The 21,488-nt window shown below is 46.8% G+C and overlaps 1 protein-coding gene across 9 annotated transcripts in view; it reads left to right on the top strand.

Moving 5' to 3' along the window:
- The window catches only part of MEGF11 (multiple EGF like domains 11), a 261,527-nt gene that overhangs the window by 225,450 nt on the left and 14,589 nt on the right, over positions 1–21,488 (top strand). For 5 of the 9 annotated variants that reach the window (XM_040077843.1, XM_058422421.1, XM_058422420.1 and 2 more), the window contains 5 exons: positions 1,665–1,793; positions 5,303–5,431; positions 6,124–6,252; positions 8,653–8,781; positions 8,916–9,149. In XM_040077843.1, the coding sequence (XP_039933777.1) occupies positions 1,665–1,793; positions 5,303–5,431; positions 6,124–6,252; positions 8,653–8,781; positions 8,916–9,149 (750 nt within the window). Of the gene's footprint in view, positions 1–1,664; positions 1,794–5,302; positions 5,432–6,123; positions 6,253–8,652; positions 8,782–8,915; positions 9,150–14,639; positions 14,759–20,870; positions 20,938–21,488 lie in introns of all 9 variants that reach the window. The other 4 variants (XR_009208315.1, XR_009208314.1, XM_040077847.2 and 1 more) reach the window with 3 other exon arrangements.

Below are 21,488 nucleotides of genomic sequence, written 5' to 3'. Positions count from 1 at the left end.
CACGTCTTCACGAGAGTCACTCTGTCAGTCCAAAACAGGGTTTGTTGTTTCAATTAGGTTGTTTGGATTAAAACAAGGTTGTTTAAATTAGGGAGAGCAAGCATTTTGTCATCCCTCTGTGCTGGCATTGCCCAGGGCATCGTCCCAGTTCCCGGAGACAAGAGGAGGTGCTGGGCAGGGACCCCCTGTGCCAGCCCTGCCCGTGTGCGCCCAGGTGTGACCTGGACCCTTTGCAGAGCTCTGTTTGGATCACAGACCTTGCCCTGATCCGTCAGTGCAGAACAAACCAGCTCCTCCTCTAAGGAAGTCCTTTGAGGATTACATTTTTACATACAAACCCCAGCCTTCATGGAGGTGGTGTTGCCCATCTCCATCTCAAAGGTGCCATAAAACAGTGCCTGGAGCTGGAAGGGAGTGCTGGTGTGGCCTTTCCCAGAGCCTGGGCTGACAGATCAGATCAGTTTTTGCTGTCTGTGATAGGAGAGCTCTGCTTTCCTTCTCTCTTTGTGTATTCTCTCCATCCTGGCTGTGTATTGTGTTTAGTTTTATCTCTTTTTGCTTAGGAACTGTTCTGTTTAGCACAGAACAGTGTGAAAGCCAAACCCAACTTTATCCACTCCTACAGATAAGTCCACAGTCTATAGAAACACAAGCAGAAAACAATACTCTGCTGTAGTAAGAGCAGAAGATGGTACATTATATAAAAGCCAATGAATCACAGCTCAGGGTTTCAATCTGTGGCTGATTCACAGTCAGGATAGATTGAGGTCACCTGCAGAGACTCCTTCTGAGAAAGTGAGAGAAGCTGAAGTGGTAAAACAGCTGCATAATTCAGGGAAGTGCCTTAATCACTTTTTTGACATCGCTATTATTTACCAGGATACGAGTCCAGTTCCATTTGTTACACTCTTTGCAAAGGTGGACTGTATGTTTTATCTTGTTTTGAAAATACATCTGTTTTTGTCAGGGAACACAGCCAATAAGAGCCCAGAAATGAAACATTTCATTCGTTACTGAGCAGAGCTTTCCATCAACTTTAACTTTAAAGATTTCCAATAATTTGGTGGGAGGCTGAAGATCTCCGTGTCTATTAGTTTCCTGTCTCTGTGCTTAGCATGTGAGAAGATGACTCTGGAAAAAATTCAGAGTTTCTTTTCTTCCAGCTTCACTTAGGTGGGCACACAGGGAGAGGTGCTGATTTTGTTGGGATGCAGCACGTCTGTTAAATAGCTCTCAGTCAAACAGATACATAACATACATGAACATATAAGTAGAAAAAATCCTTGGAAACCAGAGCAGTCCCAGCCACTCAAAATTCTCCTGATTTTTTCTTGTTCTCTTCTTCTCCTAATGACCCTTCTTCTCCTCCATACTGCCCTTCAATATTCAATTGCCCTGCAATCTTCTGACCATATTAGCTTCGTTTTCCAGCAGAAAAAAATTAGATTTTCATATGACTTCCCTATTCTTTTTACTCCTGGGATGCGAGCAAAACCAGGCTCGAATGCTTCCTGCCTTTTCCTGCTTTCCAGCAGAATTTTGCTTCATCGAAGGAAAAAAAAAAAACCAAAAACCAAAACCCCACCAAAGTGGTGTAATTAATTTTATCTCTAACCTCTAAATGTTTGCTGGCGCTGTGCTGAAGAGCCTGCCCTGTGTTTCAGCGTGTCCCAGCGGGAGGTTCGGGAAGGACTGCGCCGAGCTGTGCCAGTGCACCGAGAACGGCACCTGCAACCCCACGGACGGATCGTGCCAGTGCTTCCCGGGCTGGATCGGCACCGACTGCTCGCAGAGTAAGCGCCTCCCGCCTTCACACAGCCCAGCTGGGTTTGTTCAGTGCCTCCTCAGAGTCAAAGGCAGATTTGGGGACGTCCCTGCTGTATTACAGCCACTGCCTCGCTCTCTTTAAAGCTGATTTCTTTTAATTAATCGAAGTCCGTTTGGATGGAGTTCGTTTCTGCGTTTAGAGTTTGCAGAAGGCGTGATTGGTTTTTTAATTCCGGGAAAGGGAGGTCACAAGCTCTTATCGGAAAAGAAAGCTCCGTGCTTCCCTTTTAATTTCTAGCTGGATTCCTTTTATTTATTCTTTTTTTTAAATCATTTTCTTTCGGCTATTACATGTAGACATTATTAACCACTAAATGTTTTCATGTACCAAGTCCCTAGAATTGAGAAATTGAGCAGCTGAAATATTTCTGTTAAATGTAATTTAATTGTAAAAGTCAATGCGGCCTTGTAGGGATGAAGGATTTCTTTCTGAAAATTGCCCAGGTAGAAGATTGGCATTTGCTGATCCCAAAGTGTCATTTCCTGAGAGCATCCCTTAATTGAAGCTAGATCACAGAGGGAGGCAATATCCGACCATTCAGAAATGTTACTTCATATTCAGGATACAACTAGCATATTAGACAGCATTCCAGAGTAAAATATATTAAACTCCAAGTGATAAAGCAGGAATCGGATAAAAACAGACAGCTGTAATTTTGCTTTTATTGTGTGTCTTCCACAGGCAGAATATTGCTGTCACTCAAAAACAGCAGGGGAAAAAAAAAAAAGGAAAAAAAAGACAGAAAGTTGCATATATTCCTCATTATATTTAGCCATCTAATTGGGAAATGTCTGTTAGTGTGTGTTAACCTTGATAAGGATGGTTTTCCTTAGAGGCCGGGTCAGCAGGACCAGTTCAGGTGCAGGAGCTCTGTGTCTGGATGAGCAGAGGGGGACGTGGCCCTTGGCTCCCTCACTCCTTGCACACGAAGGGAACCTCTGCCAAGGTGACCCCGTCCCACTCCAGGCTCCCCTGGCCTCTCCTCCCAGGCTGTTTCCAGCCCTGTGCTCCTGATAACCTGGAACGAACCTTGGAGCTGCACAGGAGATAATTTCAGCTCCACTCCAGAGCCAGTCCTGGATTCACTAACAGCCCCTGCAGCTCTGCCGTAGAGAGACATTGGAAGAATATTTCTGGTTGCTTATAGCACAAACACTTCAGGCCAAATCCTGCTCAGCTTTACTTTGTGTGAGTCCAGTGACCTTTTGTTTGATTTATGTCACGCCAGGGTTTTTTTGGCCATCCCTTCCGGTTTCAGAGGTGTCTGTCCAATGGCAGAAACTTCCAGTTATCATCCATGGAGCCATTGGCATCCATGGAAAAAGGCCTGGTCTCTGTACTTTCAGGTTTCCTGGGAACCCTGCCTTATTAATTCATGTCTTTAGCAGGAAGCAATGGAAAGTGCTTTTTAAAGCAAAAATATAGTTGTTATATTGAAGGGCTATCATAATTTCGAATCTTTTAGTCTGGCACTAATAACAGTAACTTACTGCATTCATTTTTGGAGGGAGGCTTAAAATAACTTTTTAAAAAATGTATTAATATTGTACTTGTTGAAATATAAAATAGACCCGGAGATTTTAATTTAATATTAGCCCCCAACAACAAAAGCAATCTGAATTTGTGGATGGCAATTCATACTGGAAGAAGTTTTCTTTACATTTTTACATGATTGGAGTAGCACTCTGTGCTTCAAATGAATGTGGTAATTTTAGTGGTTGATTGCATAGCAAAGTAAACCTGAATAGCTGGGTTTTATTATGCAAGAATTCCAGCGTGTCAAAAAGAAAATCAAATTACCTCCATACCTTGCAACCCTGCCTAAATTGTCCTCACAGATAATGCCAGCGAGGCAGCGAGCGTGGCCACAGCCCAGAGCGGGGTCCTCTCCTGGGTCACTGCAGCAAAGAGCTGACCCTGCCTCTGCCCTGCACAGGGAACATGGAATCACAGAATCCTGCAATGCTTTGGGCTGGACTGGTCACTGTGCAGAGAGGACTGGTCACTGTGCAAAAGGGACTGGTCACTGTGCAGGGAGGACTGGTCACTGTGCAGAGAGGACTGGTCACTGTGCAGAGAGGGACTGGTCACTGTGCAGAGAGGGACTGGTCACTGTGCAGAGAGGACTGGTCACTGTGCAGAGAGGACTGGTCACTGTGCAGAGAGGACTGGTCACTGTGCAAAAGGGACTGGTCACTGTGAAAAAGGGACTGGTCACTGTGCAGGGAGGACTGGTCACTGTGCAGGGAGGACTGGTCACTGTGCAGGGAGGACTGGTCACTGTGCAGAGAGGACTGGTCACTGTGCAGGAGGGACTGGTCACTGTGCAGGGAGGACTGGTCACTGTGCAGAGAGGACTGGTCACTGTGCAGAGAGGGACTGGTCACTGTGCAGAGAGGGACTGGTCACTGTGCAGAGAGGGACTGGTCACTGTGCAGAGAGGGACTGGTCACTGTGCAGGAGGGACTGGTCACTGTGCAGAGAGGACTGGTCACTGTGCAGAGAGGGACTGGTCACTGTGCAGAGAGGGACTGGTCACTGTGCAGAGAGGGACTGGTCACTGTGCAGAGAGGGACTGGTCACTGTGCAGAGAGGACTGGTCACTGTGCAGAGAGGGACTGGTCACTGTGCAGAGAGGGACTGGTCACTGTGCAGGGAGGACTGGTCACTGTGCAGGAAGGACTGGTCACTGTGCAAAAGGGACTGGTCACTGTGAAAAAGGGACTGGTCACTGTGCAGGGAGGACTGGTCACTGTGCAGGAGGGACTGGTCACTGTGCAGGAGGGACTGGTCACTGTGCAGAGAGGGACTGGTCACTGTGCAGGGAGGACTGGTCACTGTGCAGGGAGGACTGGTCACTGTGCAGAGAGGACTGGTCACTGTGCAGGGAGGACTGGTCACTGTGCAGGGAGGACTGGTCACTGTGCAGAGAGGACTGGTCACTGTGCAGGGAGGACTGGTCACTGTGCAGGAAGGGACTGGTCACTGTGCAGAGAGGACTGGTCACTGTGAAAAAGGGACTGGTCACTGTGCAGAGAGGACTGGTCACTGTGCAAAAGGGACTGGTCACTGTGCAGGGAGGACTGGTCACTGTGCAGAGAGGACTGGTCACTGTGCAGGGAGGACTGGTCACTGTGCAGAGAGGACTGGTCACTGTGCAAAAGGGACTGGTCACTGTGCAAAAGGGACTGGTCACTGTCCAGGAAGGACTGGTCACTGTGCAGAGAGGACTGGTCACTGTGCAGGAAGGACTGGTCACTGTGCAGGGAGGACTGGTCACTGTGAAAAAGGGACTGGTCACTGTGCAAAAGGGACTGGTCACTGTGCAGGAGTCACTGCCAAGCTCAGCAGTGTGAGGTTCTGCCTTTGCTGGTGTCTCCCAGGTTCTCCCTTTATTTGTTGCTCCTCCCCAGCACTAACACAGTATCATTGCTTTCTCTTTTGTCAGCTGACAAATGTTTTTTATTTTCATAGCTTGTCCCACTGGGTTTTGGGGCCCTGATTGCTTTCATTCATGCAACTGCCACAACGGAGCACTGTGCAGCCCCTACGATGGAGAATGTAGATGTACCCATGGTTGGACGGGGCTCTACTGCACTCAGCGTAAGCCTTTCAGGGACAGGGAATCTGTCAAAGTGTGTGCTGCTACCTCGTGTCTCTTCCCAGTATTGCAGTGTTCCCTGGAAAACCACACAGCTCCTTACTCCTGCTAACCTCACATCACCCCTGAGAAAAGAGTCCTGAAGCTTTTCGAGGTTTTTGATGCCTTTGGCGCTCGGTAAAGGAGGGGAAATCGTTTAAATTATTGATTCATTGTTAGAATTTGCACAGTCAGTGTCGCTGCTTTTTAATGCCCCGGTGTTTGTGGTCTGATTTAGGAAAACGTTAGAGATTTCTCACCCTAGTGCCAAATTACCGGTATGAAAGAGGAGATCCAATTCCGGTGAGCCTTTTAAGAAGGTTCTTTCACTTGCAAGTAATTGATTGATCCCTGGTCTTCCAGAGCCTTTCTGTTTAGCATCTTCTTTCATTTCCTGAAAATGTAGTTTGTATAGATGGGTCAAGTTTTCATTCTTCTGAAAAACTTAAGAGGCAATTCTGTAAAGATGAGAAACATTACTTCAAGAAAATTGGTTGTCACAGTATCTCTGCATTCAGACCATCAAATAAATGTCATTAAATATACAGAGGCTGAAAATCCATAGATTTATAAGCCCACACACTTTGCGCTGATAACACATCTGAGTTTGGTCTCAGCTTATTTCTTCCTCTTTCCTTGTTCTGACTGCTGAAAGGTTGCCCAGCTGCTTTTTATGGAAAGAACTGTGCCAACGTGTGCCAGTGCCAGAACGGAGCCGACTGTGACCACATCACCGGGCAGTGCACGTGCAGGACGGGATTTACAGGCAAACAGTGTGAGCAGAGTGAGTACCAGCGACCCCAGCCCTCTCCTGCTCCAGACAGGGGGCTGTTCCAGAATTCTTGCACAGACAGGCTCTTAAATGAGGTGGTGATGTCAGCAGGACGATGTCCCCAGGCACCTGATACAATCCACAGGGAGGAGAGAGCACCTCTGGAGAACTGGGCAGTGTAGGCATAAAGAAATTCAGTGAATCCCTGCAAACTGGGCCTTTAGTTCCCAGGCTAAAATTGGGTGAGAGGAAGCAAATCTCTGCTCTCAGTGCTGACTGCAAGGGGCCTTCCCAAAAAGCTTGTCCCTGTGAATACACAGCCAGCCCTACAGCTGCCTCGGGCCCTGGGAATGCTGCCGAGAGCAGCAGCCCCAGGTTTCCCAGTGCATGGAGACAGAAGGGTTAAAGAGAATTTCCTTTCTGCTCTCTGCCTTCCAAAGAATATTGGGGATATGAGGCTTTCCCACAGGAATTACGGACCAGTAGAAATGGACCAGATAAAAATTCACCTTTACAATGAAAGCAGATCAAGGGAAATAAGGTTGTTTGCCATTTTGGGAGGGTCTGTGTTCAGCTTGAGCAGCCAGTGTTTCCCAATGAACCTCAATTCCCTTGCAAGGGATCTGGAATGTCTTGCTGGAATTGTCCATGTCCCACTGGAATATTTAGCAGGCTGTGCCAAACGGCTTCTTTAAAGAACATGGAATGAGGGTCCTGGAAAAGGGACGTGCTGTAACTGGGTAATTACTTGTTTTTCCAGTGCAGTAATTCACCAGGAAATTCTCACACACTTACTGGGATTCTAAACACAGGTGAAACTCACCTCATCTTCCCAAGGCATTAATTCCACAGGGTTCCCTGACTTTTTTTGGCAGTAAAGTAATTCAGTAACATTTCTGCCAGATTTGCAAGAGAAGGCTTTTTAACTGTAGCTTGCTACAGTGGATCTTCATGGAAATGTTTGTGCACGTAACTGAATTCATAAATAATGTTTTTGCACACACTTGCATTCAGCAAAGTGAATATCTCAGGGCCAAATTTGTGTGCTCGTGGGGGTCTGCACATGGCACCCCTGTAACTCTGTAAGAGGCCAATCCCACAAAGAACTGCACAATAGCAGGTTTTATACAAGGAGCTGCTTTATGATTTGACCCCTGTATAAAGCCTGAGGCTTTCTTTTCTATTCAAACTGCAAATGTATTTATTTACTTGTTTTTCTACTGTTTAATCTAAAAGAATCTCTTCATTAAGGCTCCTTCCTTCTCCAAATCCTGCTGAATGGGCAGTCACACTGCATTGCAGATGAAATGCTTAATTGCAGGCATCATTTCTGTGGTGCAGTCCCAAAATTTAGGCCTTATTCATTTTAAGTAGGCTGCAGGCTAATAAAAGAATGAGCATTAATTGTAATGATTTTATTTTTTCTTTGTTTTGAGTACCAACAGATTAAAGATGCTATTTTAATACACACTGCAAATCAATAGATACTGGCTATGGTTCTCTACTTAATATTAAATTTTGGCTACCAGCAGCTACTTTGAGACTGACACTGGGGAGGTGTTGTCACACAAAGAGAAACATTCGCAGTGACACACGAGGAGTCACATCTTGAACAATAAATTCCACAGGATCAGAGCAAGGGTGCATGTTTTCAGTAATGCAGCTTCTCCAGGGAAATAAGTGGGATGTGACAGACATTGTTTCTTTCAATTTATTCTTGAATTGTGCTTCCAGAAGTACAGTAAGCTGCCTACAGATTTATTGTAATAGCCCATCATGGCAATTGTAGGGGTAAATTTCTCAGCTGGACATTCAATCATTTTGTTTTTGATAGAAGCACAAAGACAGGACAGAAATTCCTTCTGTATTGGGAATCCTGACACCAAAGCAGAGCAAATCAAACAGTTCAGATGCTCAGCTCTGAAATTGCACCTGCAGTGTTCTATTCACCTCCTGCCACTGGCAGGGACGAGTGGGAAAGCATGTGGGGCTTATTTGGTAAAGGCTGTTGGGTTCATATAAAGGTTCAGTAAAACTTCTCTTTGCAACTCCTCCCATGAAATAAAAACCAGGTAGGTTGGGGAAGAACACAGAGCTCTGCTGTCTACAGCTTCTGAGCTCAAGCTCTGTTAAACTCTGAACATTTGCAATACACATCAAGTCTTCTAAAGCCTTTGTACCTATCTTGATTTCATTCTATGAATTTTCCAGAAAGTTACAACTTAATAAGTAACAAACTGCACCTAGAATACATTTAGCTTCTGCTTTAGACTAATAATAATTTCACAGTAGGGTGCTATCCCAGAGATCCCAAAACCAGGGAGACTTCTCTACGGAATTTCCCATGGCAAGTGTTGTTCCCATTCCCAAAACCAGTAGAATTCTTCCCAGTGTTTTTCTTTGGCTCCCCAGAATGCTCTCCAGGAACATTTGGTTATGGTTGCAAGCAGCTGTGTGAGTGCATGAACAATGCAACGTGTGACCACGTCACAGGCACTTGCTACTGCAGTCCCGGCTTCAAGGGAATCCGATGTGATCAAGGTACAGTGGAATTCTCTCTAGAAAATCCCTCTCTCTCCCCCTCTCCAATGATGTGCTTGCCTTTAAAAAAACACAGTGTTTCAAGAATGAAATGCACGATTCGATTTACAGTGTGTTATGAATTATTTTAACAGCGGCTCTTATGATGGAAGAATTAAACCCCTATACTAAAATTAGCCCTGCTCTTGGATCAGAGAGGCACTCAGTGGGAGCAATCATTGGAATTATTATTCTCCTTCTAATTATTATGGTCTTGCTGGCACTCTTTGTGTGGTATCGACGGAAACAGAAGGAGAAGGGCCATGACATGCCAAGTGTATCTTACACTCCAGCCATGAGGATGACTAATACAGATTACTCACTTTCTGGTAAGGGTCTTTTTATGTTAATCAAATCCAGACTCATATTCCTGTCTGTTGGGGAAATACAAGTTTCTGTGATGTGTGACTTTTTGTTGAGCCTCAAAAATAACGACACTTCCATTCTTCTTCAGAATGCCGTGATCTTTAAACACATAAATGGGACAGGAAAGCAAATATAAAACTGATTTAAGCTGCTTTCTGTGTGGAAGTTGATATGGGATATACCTAGGCAGGAAATATGCTGCATGGAATTTTGAGTCATGTGCATTCCTGTTGCAGTGCAGAGATGTTTTCCTTTGTGAAACCTTGGGAAGCCTTTTTTTTGTTTGAGGAATGGGATTGGCTGGGTCAGTCAAGGTTTTGGTTTTGTCTGTGTTGCAGTTTGTGATTTGAGGTGTCTATTTGTTGTCACTGCTCTGTGCACATCAGTCCTTGTCCCAGCTGGTGGGATCCATCTTCCCAGGAGCTGAGGAAAGCAGGAGAGAGGAAGAGGAAAGCTCTTCAGGATCAAAGCATTCTTCCCTCTTTCAATCCTCCGCTAACTGCTGTGGAGGACAGCTTTTCTTGACAGACTGTCCAAATTTGGGGGGATGTGATCTCCTTTTCAATGCTGTCATTCCTTTTCATTCCTTTGAGGCCAATATCAGGGACAATGCCAGGCAGGAGATGGCTTTACTTCCTCCTGGTTTCCCCTCTGTCTCAAGTTTACTGCTCTCTGACTCCCTCTGTTCCTTAGAAATGGCTGAAACTCCAAGCCCAAGTGAATACCAGCCCCTGGGGCGGGCAGAGGTTGGCCCAGCAGCTCTGCTTCCCCAGGCCTGCAGTGCCTTCTTCTTGCTGCTTTCTGCTCGAAATGCACGAGGCCCCTTGGTTCTCTGCTGTCTCAGGCTGGCACAGCTGCAAGATCTTTATGGACTTCCCTGCCAAGGATGTGCCTGGAAGGAGCCTGTCCCATGAAGCCAATGATAGCAATGCCTGGCTACACCTGGAACCTCATCCCAGAGCTTCTCATGGCACGGTGGCTTCAGTCCTCGTGCCAGGGACATTGTCCTGCCAGGGGGTGTCCACATCATGGGCTCTCTGCTGAGCACCACTGACCGCATTCATACCTACACCACCAAGCAGAGCATTCCTTCTTCGGATAGTTACAGCTAGGGGGAGAAATCCTCATGGAGCTCCTTTCATTCCTTCTTATTTTTTGGATTTCAGCTTTGCTGGCTCTTGCTCAAGCTGCCCATTATGGGTGAGAAACATGTTCTTCACATTTCTCTCGGGTGCAGCCACCCTTCCCAGAGCTCCTGATGCCACATGATACTTAAGTACATGAGGAACAGAAGTCTTTCGGAGATGGCTGAATTCCTGCATACATCCTAAATAGCTGAGGGGTCACATCCCTTATCTGCACTGAACCTGGGGGATCTCTTTTGGTTCTTGGGCTGGGAGTTTAGCTCTGGCCCTTGTGGCATTGCTGCTGTGTCAGGTCAGTTTGTAAAGCCTCTGAATACCAGTTCCCCCCAAACTCCAACAGCACCAGGTCAGGGGACTTCCTCCAGAAAAAAAATTGGATAACGGTTCTTTCCTGTTCATCTCAGTTGGTGATGGGGATGCAGACACTGGGCCTTTTCTTTCCTCTATTTTCTTTGTGCAGTCCTTCAGCAGTAGAAATTGTATCACCCAGGGAGCTGCAGTGCAGTGGGGTCAGGCGTCTCTTTCTGGAGGTCACAAGGACACTTTCCTTCCTCCTCCCCCTTGGAAAACTCTGCCATCTGAGCTTGCAGAGGAAGATTAAGAAGATAGAAACACACTGCTCCATCTTCAGCTCGTTAAAAACTGCCTGCAGGTACCAGCATTGTTTCAAGTTTTGGGTTTTGCCCTTTTTAGAAGGGCATTTACAAATTCTAGACGAGAGCTTCTGAAAACTCCGTGCCAAGTCCTGACTGTCCTCCAGCACTTTCCCCTATTGAGACTTTCAGTAACCGCCCCAACTTTGGCCTTACCAAGGCTGCTTCTCTTCCACAGAGCAGAGAGGCAGGAAAAGGTGCTGATGTGCACCTTCCTCTGCAGAAAGTGGAGAGGTGGACACTGAGAGAAGCTCACAGAAAAGGAATATGTGGCTGGCGAGACAACGTGTGTGTGTCTGAGGGCAGGTGTGCACACACGTGTGTTACAGAGGCTGCTGGAGGACAGCAGCAATGCTGCACAGAGGGAACAGGGATTCCAACCTTCACCTGCAGGTTTGCTTGTGGATTAAGGGCAGAATACCATGAAGATGTGCCTGTCCAAAGGACAGAATCCCATGTAAACCCACGTGGTTTGGCAGGAATTCCACCTGGACGGCAGCAGCATCCAGCCCTCTGTGGTTGTAACATTACGGCTCTCCTGAATCTCCAGTGTTTATTTTGTCTGTTTACTCTCCTTTGGGTAATGGTGGTGTTGCTTCTGAATAGAGTCACGTGCACAGATCCCTAGCTCCTGGAGGCAGCGATTTCTTCCAGCACATTTATTTCTGGAGGATATTTTTGGTCTTTACGTCCTCAGCTCTTGTGAGGCTGATAATCCGTGCATATGTGTGAGAGAGATTATGAGGACGAGGAAGCCCCTGGGCAGCCCTTGGATCCTTCGGCATTTGTGGATGAAGGATGTGGCAGCGAAACACACTTTGTCCTGCAGCCAGAGGAGAGGAAAGCCACCTGTGCTGGGAGGGCTTATCCACAGCACATGGATCTGAGAGCAAACTTTCCCAAATGAGCCTGAAATCAAAATGGTGCTCCGAAAGATTTTAAAATGCAGGTTGTTTAGTTCAAGGAGATGGAACCAGAAGGGAAAACGGTGTGGTAGTGCTGGAGAGAGCAGAGATTTCTTAGTGGGACTTTCACAAAGACTTTGCTATGGGCTGAAGTGATGTTTGAGGTCTTATCAAGGGCTTAGCAAACTTTCTGAAATGGGTGGATGCTCTGCTGAGAGCCAAGAGCTAAGCAAAGCTTGCCACAAATAAAGCATCGTGGATCCTGAAGCCTAGACAAGACACTTCCAGAAATGATCTGCAGATGATGGGTGGTGGGAGGTGGCAGAGTGAACCCCCCTGTTTGGAGCCTTCAGCCGTCCCACTGACACCCTGTGGGCAGAGAAGACCCACACACAGAGAAGGCAGCAGTTCCATTTAGCAGTTGAGAAGTCTGGGTTTGTAATTACTGCAGAGTGCTCACTTATTCCCTGGTTTTGTGGCTGGGCTGGTGCCCAGTTTCCTCAGTACTGTCCTGCAGGATGGGGACCGATGCTCTCTGTGGCACCCCACAGCCCAGGCTCAGAGCAGGAGCTCAGTCTAAGTCCCTTTCCTTTAGGCATTTAAGTCTTTCCTTGCTGTTCAGACCAGAATAAAATTCTCACCTTTGGGAAGAGAAAGATTTTTTTTGTGGGCTGGGGTTTTTTTTTTTTTTTTTTGTTGGTTTTTTTTTTTTTTTTTTTAAACAGGGATAGCATTAGATTTGAATTTGATGTATTTCCAGCCAGCAGTTACAAGAGCTTCATGAATAAATGTGTAGAAAATGGACTGTGCTATCAAGGTAAATCAGCCTGGGTGGCTGCTTAAGTATCGACCAAAGGGAACTGTGCAGAAGGAGTAATTCTGAGTTCGGGGGGGGAAGAAAAGAATTTTGGGGGATGTGTACAAGCTCAGGGTCATTAATTCAACATCGTGCTAAGTAGTAGAGCACTCTGGTAGAGTTTTATTTTGGCTCATTTTGGGTGCAGAAAACAAGCTCCAGCCGGCTGAGCTGGGGGAGGACTCGCGGTGTCTCAGGTGACATCGTGGCACACCTCGAACCCCACAGCAGGGCCAGAGGGTCCTGGCTCTTCCTTCCAGCTGCTCCTTGCCCACAGCCAGTGGGTGAGGGAAGGGGGAAGGCAGAGCTGACTCCAGCAACACTTTCAGAACACAAGGACACAGGTCCAAGTGGCCGTGTTTAACTGGGACCGTGGGTTGGGGCAGCGAGGTCCTCGGGCCAAACCCTGAACAGGCTCAAGGCTGTGGGAGAGCAGCTGCATTGGTGAGGGGCACACACGGACATCAGGGGTGGGTTCCAGCCCCAGTTCCCACTGGAACACCCCAAGAGAGATGTGCTTCCTGTAGGTTTGATTGAAAATGTCACAGAGCTGTAGCTGGGGGGGACGGCAGAGCCCATTCAGCCTGGCTGACAGATGTTCAATGCAAAGAGTTCAGCTCTGGAATCGCAGCCTGATCTCAGATCATTTGTTAGCAGCAGCTCTGGAAAACAGCTGGGACTCAAAAGCTCTACACTTACCACAAAATCGAGCTGATCTCGAAAATCCCTTTGCACATTTCAGCGGAAGAGAGGTGCTCGGTCAGAGCTGCCCGTGCAGGAGCAGCTTTCCCCGAGCCCTGAGCCACTGCTCAGAGACACCCTGCAGAGAAACCCTTCTTGGAAACAGGACCTTCTGCAGTCAGTTAAGCTCAGTCTAGATCTCCACAAGATGTCAGCAAAGCAGAGTGCATGTTCAGTGTGAGGTGAATGCAGAGGGCAAGGAGAGGAGGGTGACAGTGGCTGGGGACCCCAGTGCCAGCCAGGTCCCTGTCCTTCCCCACCCATCGCTGCCAGCCTCCAGGGAAGGTGGTGATGGGCTCAAGCAGCCACTTCATCACCCTTTGATGTGGAGGTGCTCCCCACAACAAACCTCTCTCCTGCAGTTTGAGTCCATGCTTTATTAAAGCCCACTCACCTGCTCCTTACAGGGCCTCGTTGTTTAAACGATGCTGCTCCAGTTGAAATTTCCCATCCCTTCTCCTGATGGTGCTCTGAAATGTGCATCCATTTGTTCTGCAGCTGGAACCAGAATGGGATTGATGTTTTCATTCGAACTGCCGGTATAAATATGATGCCTTTCTTGGTAAATTACTCTGTTTGGTAAATGTGTTTATAACTTCAGCTGAGGAAATAGATAAAATGTCTCTGAGCATGCAATGTAACTGCCCAGGTTTGCCTTTCAGCTTTGGTTTTTAAAAAGCCTTTGCACACAATGGAAATTGTTTTGGACTCCTTGGTACGGTTATAGCACCTTGATTTCTAACATTACTCCTGCTTTTGTGACAAAGGTTTCATTTTTTCACCTGCAAGGCTGCTCAGGGGCTCTTCCACAGGTTAAACCAAGGAGGCAGCTGTGTTGCAGCCCATGCATTTCCCGAGTTTTACCTCCCTCCCCTCACCTGCAAAGCAGCTGGACTGTCAGGAATGACTTCATTAACATCTCCAAGAAGATAACACCGTATTATTTAAATATTTTGCTTTTTTTCTCTCATATTTAATGCTAATAGTCAAGAGCTTCACACCATAATGCAGGATAGATTGCATCTGCAGATGTTTTAGAACACCCAGTACTCCAACAAAGATTTCTAAACTAGATTGTCTCTACCTTGTTTTCAGTTTCTCAAGAACTGTTGTGGCTTCCAAAGTATTTTGTGATGACTTGTTTTCTTCCCAGATATATCCCAAGGTAGCAGCAGTGTTCATTGTTTTTCCAATCCAAGCTACCACACTCTCTCATGTGGGGTGACTTCACGCTTCTTTCCCAGTAATCTGGATGGAAACAGCTCCTGTAAGGTAGATATCACCCCACCCCACTGCAGCAATGTTCTTATCAGTTCAAGGAAATCAGCCCAAGCAATGTCTCTGGGGCCCTGGTGTCTGCCAGCGTTATTTCAAACTCCAGGGTAGCATTCCTGACATCCCAGGCACTCGAAGGTTGGATTTCCCAATCTCTGGGAATGGGAACTGGAGTCTCATGCCTGTCTGGGTCAGCAAGGCTTGGTGTCTTAGCAACTCTGAGGTATGTTTGCCTCTCAGAAGAGATAAATAACTCAATGAGTATAATTATCCGTGAAGACACCACCAGTAAATCAATGAAGCATTAATCAGTAATCTCACTTTGCTGTTTTCTTCTTTCCCACATCACACACACAAATTCCCTGCTGACACAGACAGGCAGAAAGATGCAAGAAGGTACCAGGGGTGATTTTGGGGACTGTCCTGACTCATCCAGGGACGTTCTGGGAGCTCTGCTGTCACTCCTGCCTCTCCAGCAGAGCCATTCCAACCCTGTCACTGGAACATCCAGGAGCACCTTCCTTCTCATTTGTTGCAACTGATTCCCTCAGACCATTCATGAACAACTCTGTGACTCAGTTCAGCACTTCAGCAGTAAACTTAGATACGGCAAATGGTAAAACAGCTCTGCCTTTGGAGCATTAAATAAGCCCAGGTGGGGCAAAGCAGAGGGAGCAGGGGGAAAAGGAAATGCAATTGATTTCATCAAGGTTGTCAGCTTTAAAAATGATGGTATTTCAGGCTGTGTCACCTTAATCCAAATGTAACTATTCATTGGGATGCCACACAAACAAGATTAATGCAAAAAAGACAGTATTGTACAGGACGGGCAAAAATATCTCTACATGTGCTCCTGTAAGTAATTTCTTGGTTGTTAAAAGAAAATCTCATTAAAATGTAATAAAAGGGCTGGCTACAGAGATTTCTCAGAGAAATGTTTAGACAGATGTGTAAATATGGCTTTTGATGTAGATGGTCCCCTTGCATCATGAATTTTTGCTCCCCAAATTGAAAGTGCAAACGCTCATAATGTCGAATTTAGGATGAGTGTCCATCTGGACCACTAATCCTTTTGCAGAAATTGAAATGAATTCAGGAAAGGTCAAAGCCAGCACCTATCCTGGATTCCCAGCCTGCAGTTCTCACAGAACTACCTCAGAAATGAAGCTGCTGGAAAGGTTTAATCCCCAAGTGGTGCTTTGGGACTTGCCTGGAAGCTGCTCCTCCACTGCAGCTCTGGCCATTGTAGTCAGTCAGGTTGTCCTGATAATCACTGAAAGACCTGGAATAGAACTGGTATTTTCAGGGTATTTATCAGAATATATGGCCTGATATTTCCTTTAGATCTCCCAGCATCTCACTTATTAATGAGAATGCTTTGCAGTGCTGAATAGCTGAGGATGGCCAAAAATCCACTTTGTCTGTCTGCAGCTCTGCAGCCAAGTAAGACAAAGGAGCAAATAAAGCTCTAATAGCTGCCTTAACGAGTTCATTTCCAAATCAGTTTGCCTGGTGCCATTCTCACTTTCTGCAGAGAAATGTGCACAAGTTGTACTTGGAGGATTCATTTCTTTATAGTGCCAGCTGGGGTCACAAAGGAACCAGCACAGATGCAAAATGAGGAAGAAAAAAAAAAAAAAAAAAAAGGCAGAGGAATGTCTGAAGCGCTGAGCCAGAGGCTGGGATGTGTTATCCCTGTGCTCCAAGGAGATCAGGCCTGGAGCCATTCCTCTCTCAGACCTGGGCAAAGCACCAAGGCAGGACAGCTGGGAGCCCTGCTCCAGTTTGAGGAGGGTTGAGGAGAGTTTGCTCCCCTGTGCTTCCCTGCCCTTCTCTATTTTTTATTTCTCCTGTCCCTTTCCCTAGTCTCTTTTCTCCCCCAGCTCTACACATATAATTCCCATTTCCTTCCTGCTCTGCTCTCCCATCCCTCTCCCCTCCAGGATCCGTGGCTGGGGGCTCCCAGCACTGTTGTACCGACCCTGCTGCAGCTCCCAGGGTGGCACCTCTGGAGGGAAGGAGGTGGTGGGGCTTTAGCAGGAGCTCAAGGGCCCAGCACTGCCCTGGGGACGCTTGGTGACACGGCTGTGTCTGCACAGGGTGGGAGCAGGGCCAGGCTTTGGCAGGGGCAAGGATGTCACCTCCTCACTGCCCCTGTGCCACACAGACATTTGGCCAGTGCTCAGGTCCTGGGGGGAACCATTGAAGCTGCTGAGAGAAAAGCACCAGTGGAGGATTAAACCCTCCCCAGTGTGTTTGGGGCTGGGGAGTTGTGCCAGTGGAGCACAGGCAGGAGGAAAACAAGTGGGAGGATGAGGGGGAGCCTTTGAGAAAAGACTGAAAAAAGGCCTGGCTGCTTTTATCTGGCAAAACGAACGCTGAGGGGGAGCATGATTGCCATCTATAATACAGCAAGGTAAACACGAGGAGGGAGGAGAGCTATTGAAGTGAAATGACAGAGCTGGCTCGAGAACAAATGAGGATGAACTGGCCATGAATGCATCGAAGCTGGAAATTAGATTTCTACCATCAGATCAGTGGGATTTTGGAATAGCTTCCCAGGAAGACTAATGGGACAAAGAAATCTGATTACTGCTAAAATGGAGCTTGATCAGCTCTCTCTGAGGGATGTGCCCGAGTGTTTGCAGTAAAAGGCAGCTGGACACAGGGGCTGGGGGATCCAAGCCCTTCCAGTCCTGTCCCCAAGCCTGTGCCAGCTGCCAGCAGGAGCTTGCAGGGCTGAGCTTCATCTCTGTGCAAGGTCCCTGAGAACGGATCTGCAGCTCTGAGGTTCAGAAGGAGGCTCCAGCATCTCAGCGCAGGCTTTAACTCCCAGCACTTTGCCACAAGTAACTGCTCTTCCCACGGGAGAGAGCTCAGCAAGTCAGCTCAGGAAAACGCTGGGATATTTTACTGTGAGTTTAAGTGAAGCCAAACCTTGACCTTTGTTTATGAGCTCGTACAAGTAGGTTTGGCCTTTTTTCTCATGACACCAACTAGTCATGAACCTGCAAGTTACCGAGGAGTATCAGACACGAACTCAGATGAACTTTTGCCACGGAATTACCGCACCAAAAATTTCCAAAGCACATAAATAGAGATTACTTACCTCCATAGCTGTGTCTTCACATCAGAGCTCTCACTGCTGAGCCACAGATCCTCCTGAGCATCTGTGTTGCTCAGAGAGCGTTTGGCAGGACCACTCACAGAACCACTCTCAGGGCTTCGATGCCAGCTTCGAGTTTTTGAGTTGTGCATGACGCGAAAACAAATCTCACTTTTACCAAGTTCTGCAAAGTTTGTGAAGAATTCTCTGTGTGAAGGATGAGGCTGCTGCACTGGTCGCTAGCAAATGGAGGATTTTCACCTTGAGCTTTTGCAAAGCCCATAATTCCACCTTCATTCCCTTCCTGCATCACAGCAAAAGTCCAGGTGTTGGTTTCTGCAGACATCATAAAAATCAATTGCTATTAGATGTGCTGAATTTTTAGAGCCAGCAGCTTCACATCTTTCAAAGGAAGTTCTAAATTCTACCAAAGACTTCACATAAAATTAGAAACTGCAAAACAGAGGTCACTGGAAATGGTCTGACTGGATGTCACGCAGCCAATAAAAAGGAATTCAGTACAGAAAGCAGCATTTAAGCACCTTTGACTAAAACTTGCCCAAGAAAAAGGAGGGACTGCAAATACAGAATGGCTGCAGAACGTTCAGGATGGGCACCTAAAACGGAGCAGCACCAAGCTTGGACCAGGCAGATCTGAAGTCAGTAGTTAGGGAAATAAATGTCAAATTATTGATTGCTCTCCTGGAAGATAAAGGTATGATGGAATTCCTGCCAGAACTCCTTTGCCTAATCGCCATGGACTTAAAAACCTGGGCATTGACAAATGGCTGGTGGTGATCAAGTGGCCACTGTCATCTATCCAGCTATTTCAGACAGGCAGATAATGGCTTTGCTTTACTCAGGCTGGTATCTCGTTGATCTTAAAGGAAAAGTTGCCAGATATGAGGTAGTTTTAACCAAATTGCTAAAGTTACCAGCCTGGAATTTTAATGGATAAATTTACTATGAAGGATTTCTTCCTCCAGAAAAGCAATTTTGCTTCACAGTAAAAATTGAAGTATTTTCCATCTTAAAAAAAAAAAAGAAAAAAAGAAAAAAAAAAGTTAACAAATTATAGTGTGTTAAGAAATGATAGTAGCACAAAGAGACAGCTATAATCACATTTTAAAAAAATGCATTCAGAAAAACTTAGAAATGTCCCCAAATCATTTCATTAAAAAAAATCAATTCTAGCCTGTAGCTCTTCATGCCAAATTTTAGGTCTGTGAGCTGATTTATAAATCCTGCAAACCCACAGCTTTTAATAGAAACCCCAAGACTTTAATAAATGTGCTCTGAGTGGTGCAGCTGGGTTGAAAAATCAGCATTTGTGTTCTGGCTGCAAGTTTTGAAGAGAAGAACAAAGCTGTGGGCTCTGCTTAGGGGAACTGATGGTGCCAAGGGTCAAATTCCTCCCAGTGACCACTTTCCAAATGGATCTGCTCTTCATCCTCCTGCCCCTGCTGGACTGTACAACTGCCCACCCACCCATCCATCTATCCATGGATCCATGGAGCCATCCATCCTTCATCCATCCATCCATGGATCTGTCCATCCATCCCTCTATCCATCCATGGATCCATCCATCCATCCATGGATCCATCCATCCATCATCCATCCATCTTTCATCCATCCATCCATGGATCCATGGAGCCATCCATCCTTCATCCATCCATCCATGGGTCCATCCTTCCTTCATTCATCATTGATCCATCATCCATCCATCCATGGATCCATCCATCCATCCCTCTATCCACCCATGGATCCATCCACCCCTGCCTGTGCTGTCTCTGTTTCCATTCCCAGTTTGGGGAAGCACAGGGAGCTGCTGGATGATCATGAAATGTCTCCTGGGCTCTCCAGGCTTCCTGCAGAGCTTCCTCAGTGCCCATGGACAGCGGCAGCACTGTGGGCACGGGGACAACACAGGGATGCTGGACCCCGAGGTGGGGTGGCAGGAGCACTGAGGCTGTTGGAATGGACAGTGGAGGGGGGGAAATGCCTTTGGAATGCGGGGCAGGACCCCAGCTGGGATTTAATATCCCATCAGGCTTCGATACATCAGTGAGGGGTTTTGTTCCAGGTCTGAAAACATACTGAGACAGCTAAGCAAAAAGGAATGGTAGATCAGGAAAAATGAAATGCTGTGGTAATTTTGAATACCCTCTTTCAATTTTAACCTCCTTTTTGTTAAGCATTTTCTTGTAAATACAGTAAAATAGCAGAGCTGCATGCTTCCAAACACAGCAGGAGACTTTCCAGTCTGGAAGCAGACACAGGAGGGCAGAGATGGCTTCACAGCTTCTCAGAAACAAGGCTGGGATTTGCTCTTGAATTGACCCTTCCTCAGGACCAGCTGCATTCCAGCAGCTGTGGCTTTCAAGGGAATGCTGTGAGGAGGAAATCTCAGCGATTCCCAGACCCCCCAGCCGGTGACCACTCACCTGTGGAGCCCCTTGTGCTCTGTCCCAGCCCGGTGGGGCCGTGCTCCCAAAGCTGAGGCCCCTCTCCTCTCACTGCAGGCTCTGGGAGGTGCTGTCCCAGGGCAGCTCCGGACTCTCCTCTCCGCTGGCAGATCCACAGGGGCCTTGGTGCTCCATCATTGCCAATTTTCCTTGAACTGAGAGAACTCGTGTCCCCCTGCATCTCCTGTCAGTGCCCCCTCAGCTGCCCCAGCAGATCCCGTAGCTGCAGGCAGCCCCTCCGTGCATGCTGCTCCAGGGGTTTTGATCCATCCATCTCCACAGGTATCCCAGTCGTGGTCCAAAGGAAATCCTGTGTTTTCCAGCACGTTTGTGTTCGTGGCTCGGTGAAGTGACTTTCCTTTGTGATTTTCCCGAATGCCAGTGAACAGCTGTGCACCTCACACAGATAAAGGGCTGAGATGGTGAGGCCAAGGCAGGCCCACCTCCCATTTTTGTTCCTGACATCCTTGGGCTGTAGTCTGGGGTGGGAACTGTCTGTCTCTTCCAGCATTAACCCATTATCATACTTTTCGAACAGCTCAGTAACAAAATCCTTGACAGAGAAACTGCAGACTGGAGACCCTACAGCTATCTGAATGAACTAGGTCAGTAATTTTTAAACACTTTAATCACTTTAGTAGACTTTAGAGCATTTCCAAATCAGCCTTTCACAAAGGCATTAACAATAATGAGCAATATTGGTGTGGTCTTTATCTCACAATCAGATTTTCCAGTGGTGAAAGATGGAGAATTAAAAATTGTTTCCTTTACCACAAACCACAGACTGGCAAAGCAAAGTCAATATTCATTTTAGACTCCCTTCCAAGGTTGCTCTGTTGAATCATTATCATCTACTCTATAAATATTTTTTTTAAGGACTAACTCAGGGCATTAAAAATTCAAATTTGGCTTTTTTTTGTTGTTTTTTTTCTCCCCTTTCATGCTTAATAAAGCTTAGTACTAAATGCTGGCATCTTGATGAAGGTGTGGAGCCTCTGTGGGAGCTGGGGTGTGCAATGCTCCATTATCTCCCCGTAAATCATTCCGTGGCAATTCTGAACCACCAGCCACTGCAACCAAGCCAAGAGTGAAGTTTAATTGCCTGTTCTGAGTTTATTCTTCCTGGCTTGAGCTTTCACTGGGTTTTTAGCAGCTC

This window comes from Hirundo rustica, chromosome 13 (assembly GCF_015227805.2).
Source record: "Hirundo rustica isolate bHirRus1 chromosome 13, bHirRus1.pri.v3, whole genome shotgun sequence".
NCBI classification, from domain to species: Eukaryota; Metazoa; Chordata; class Aves; order Passeriformes; family Hirundinidae; genus Hirundo; species Hirundo rustica.
Note: the sequence above shows the minus strand (reverse complement) of the source record. Positions and strands in the feature narration are given on the sequence as shown.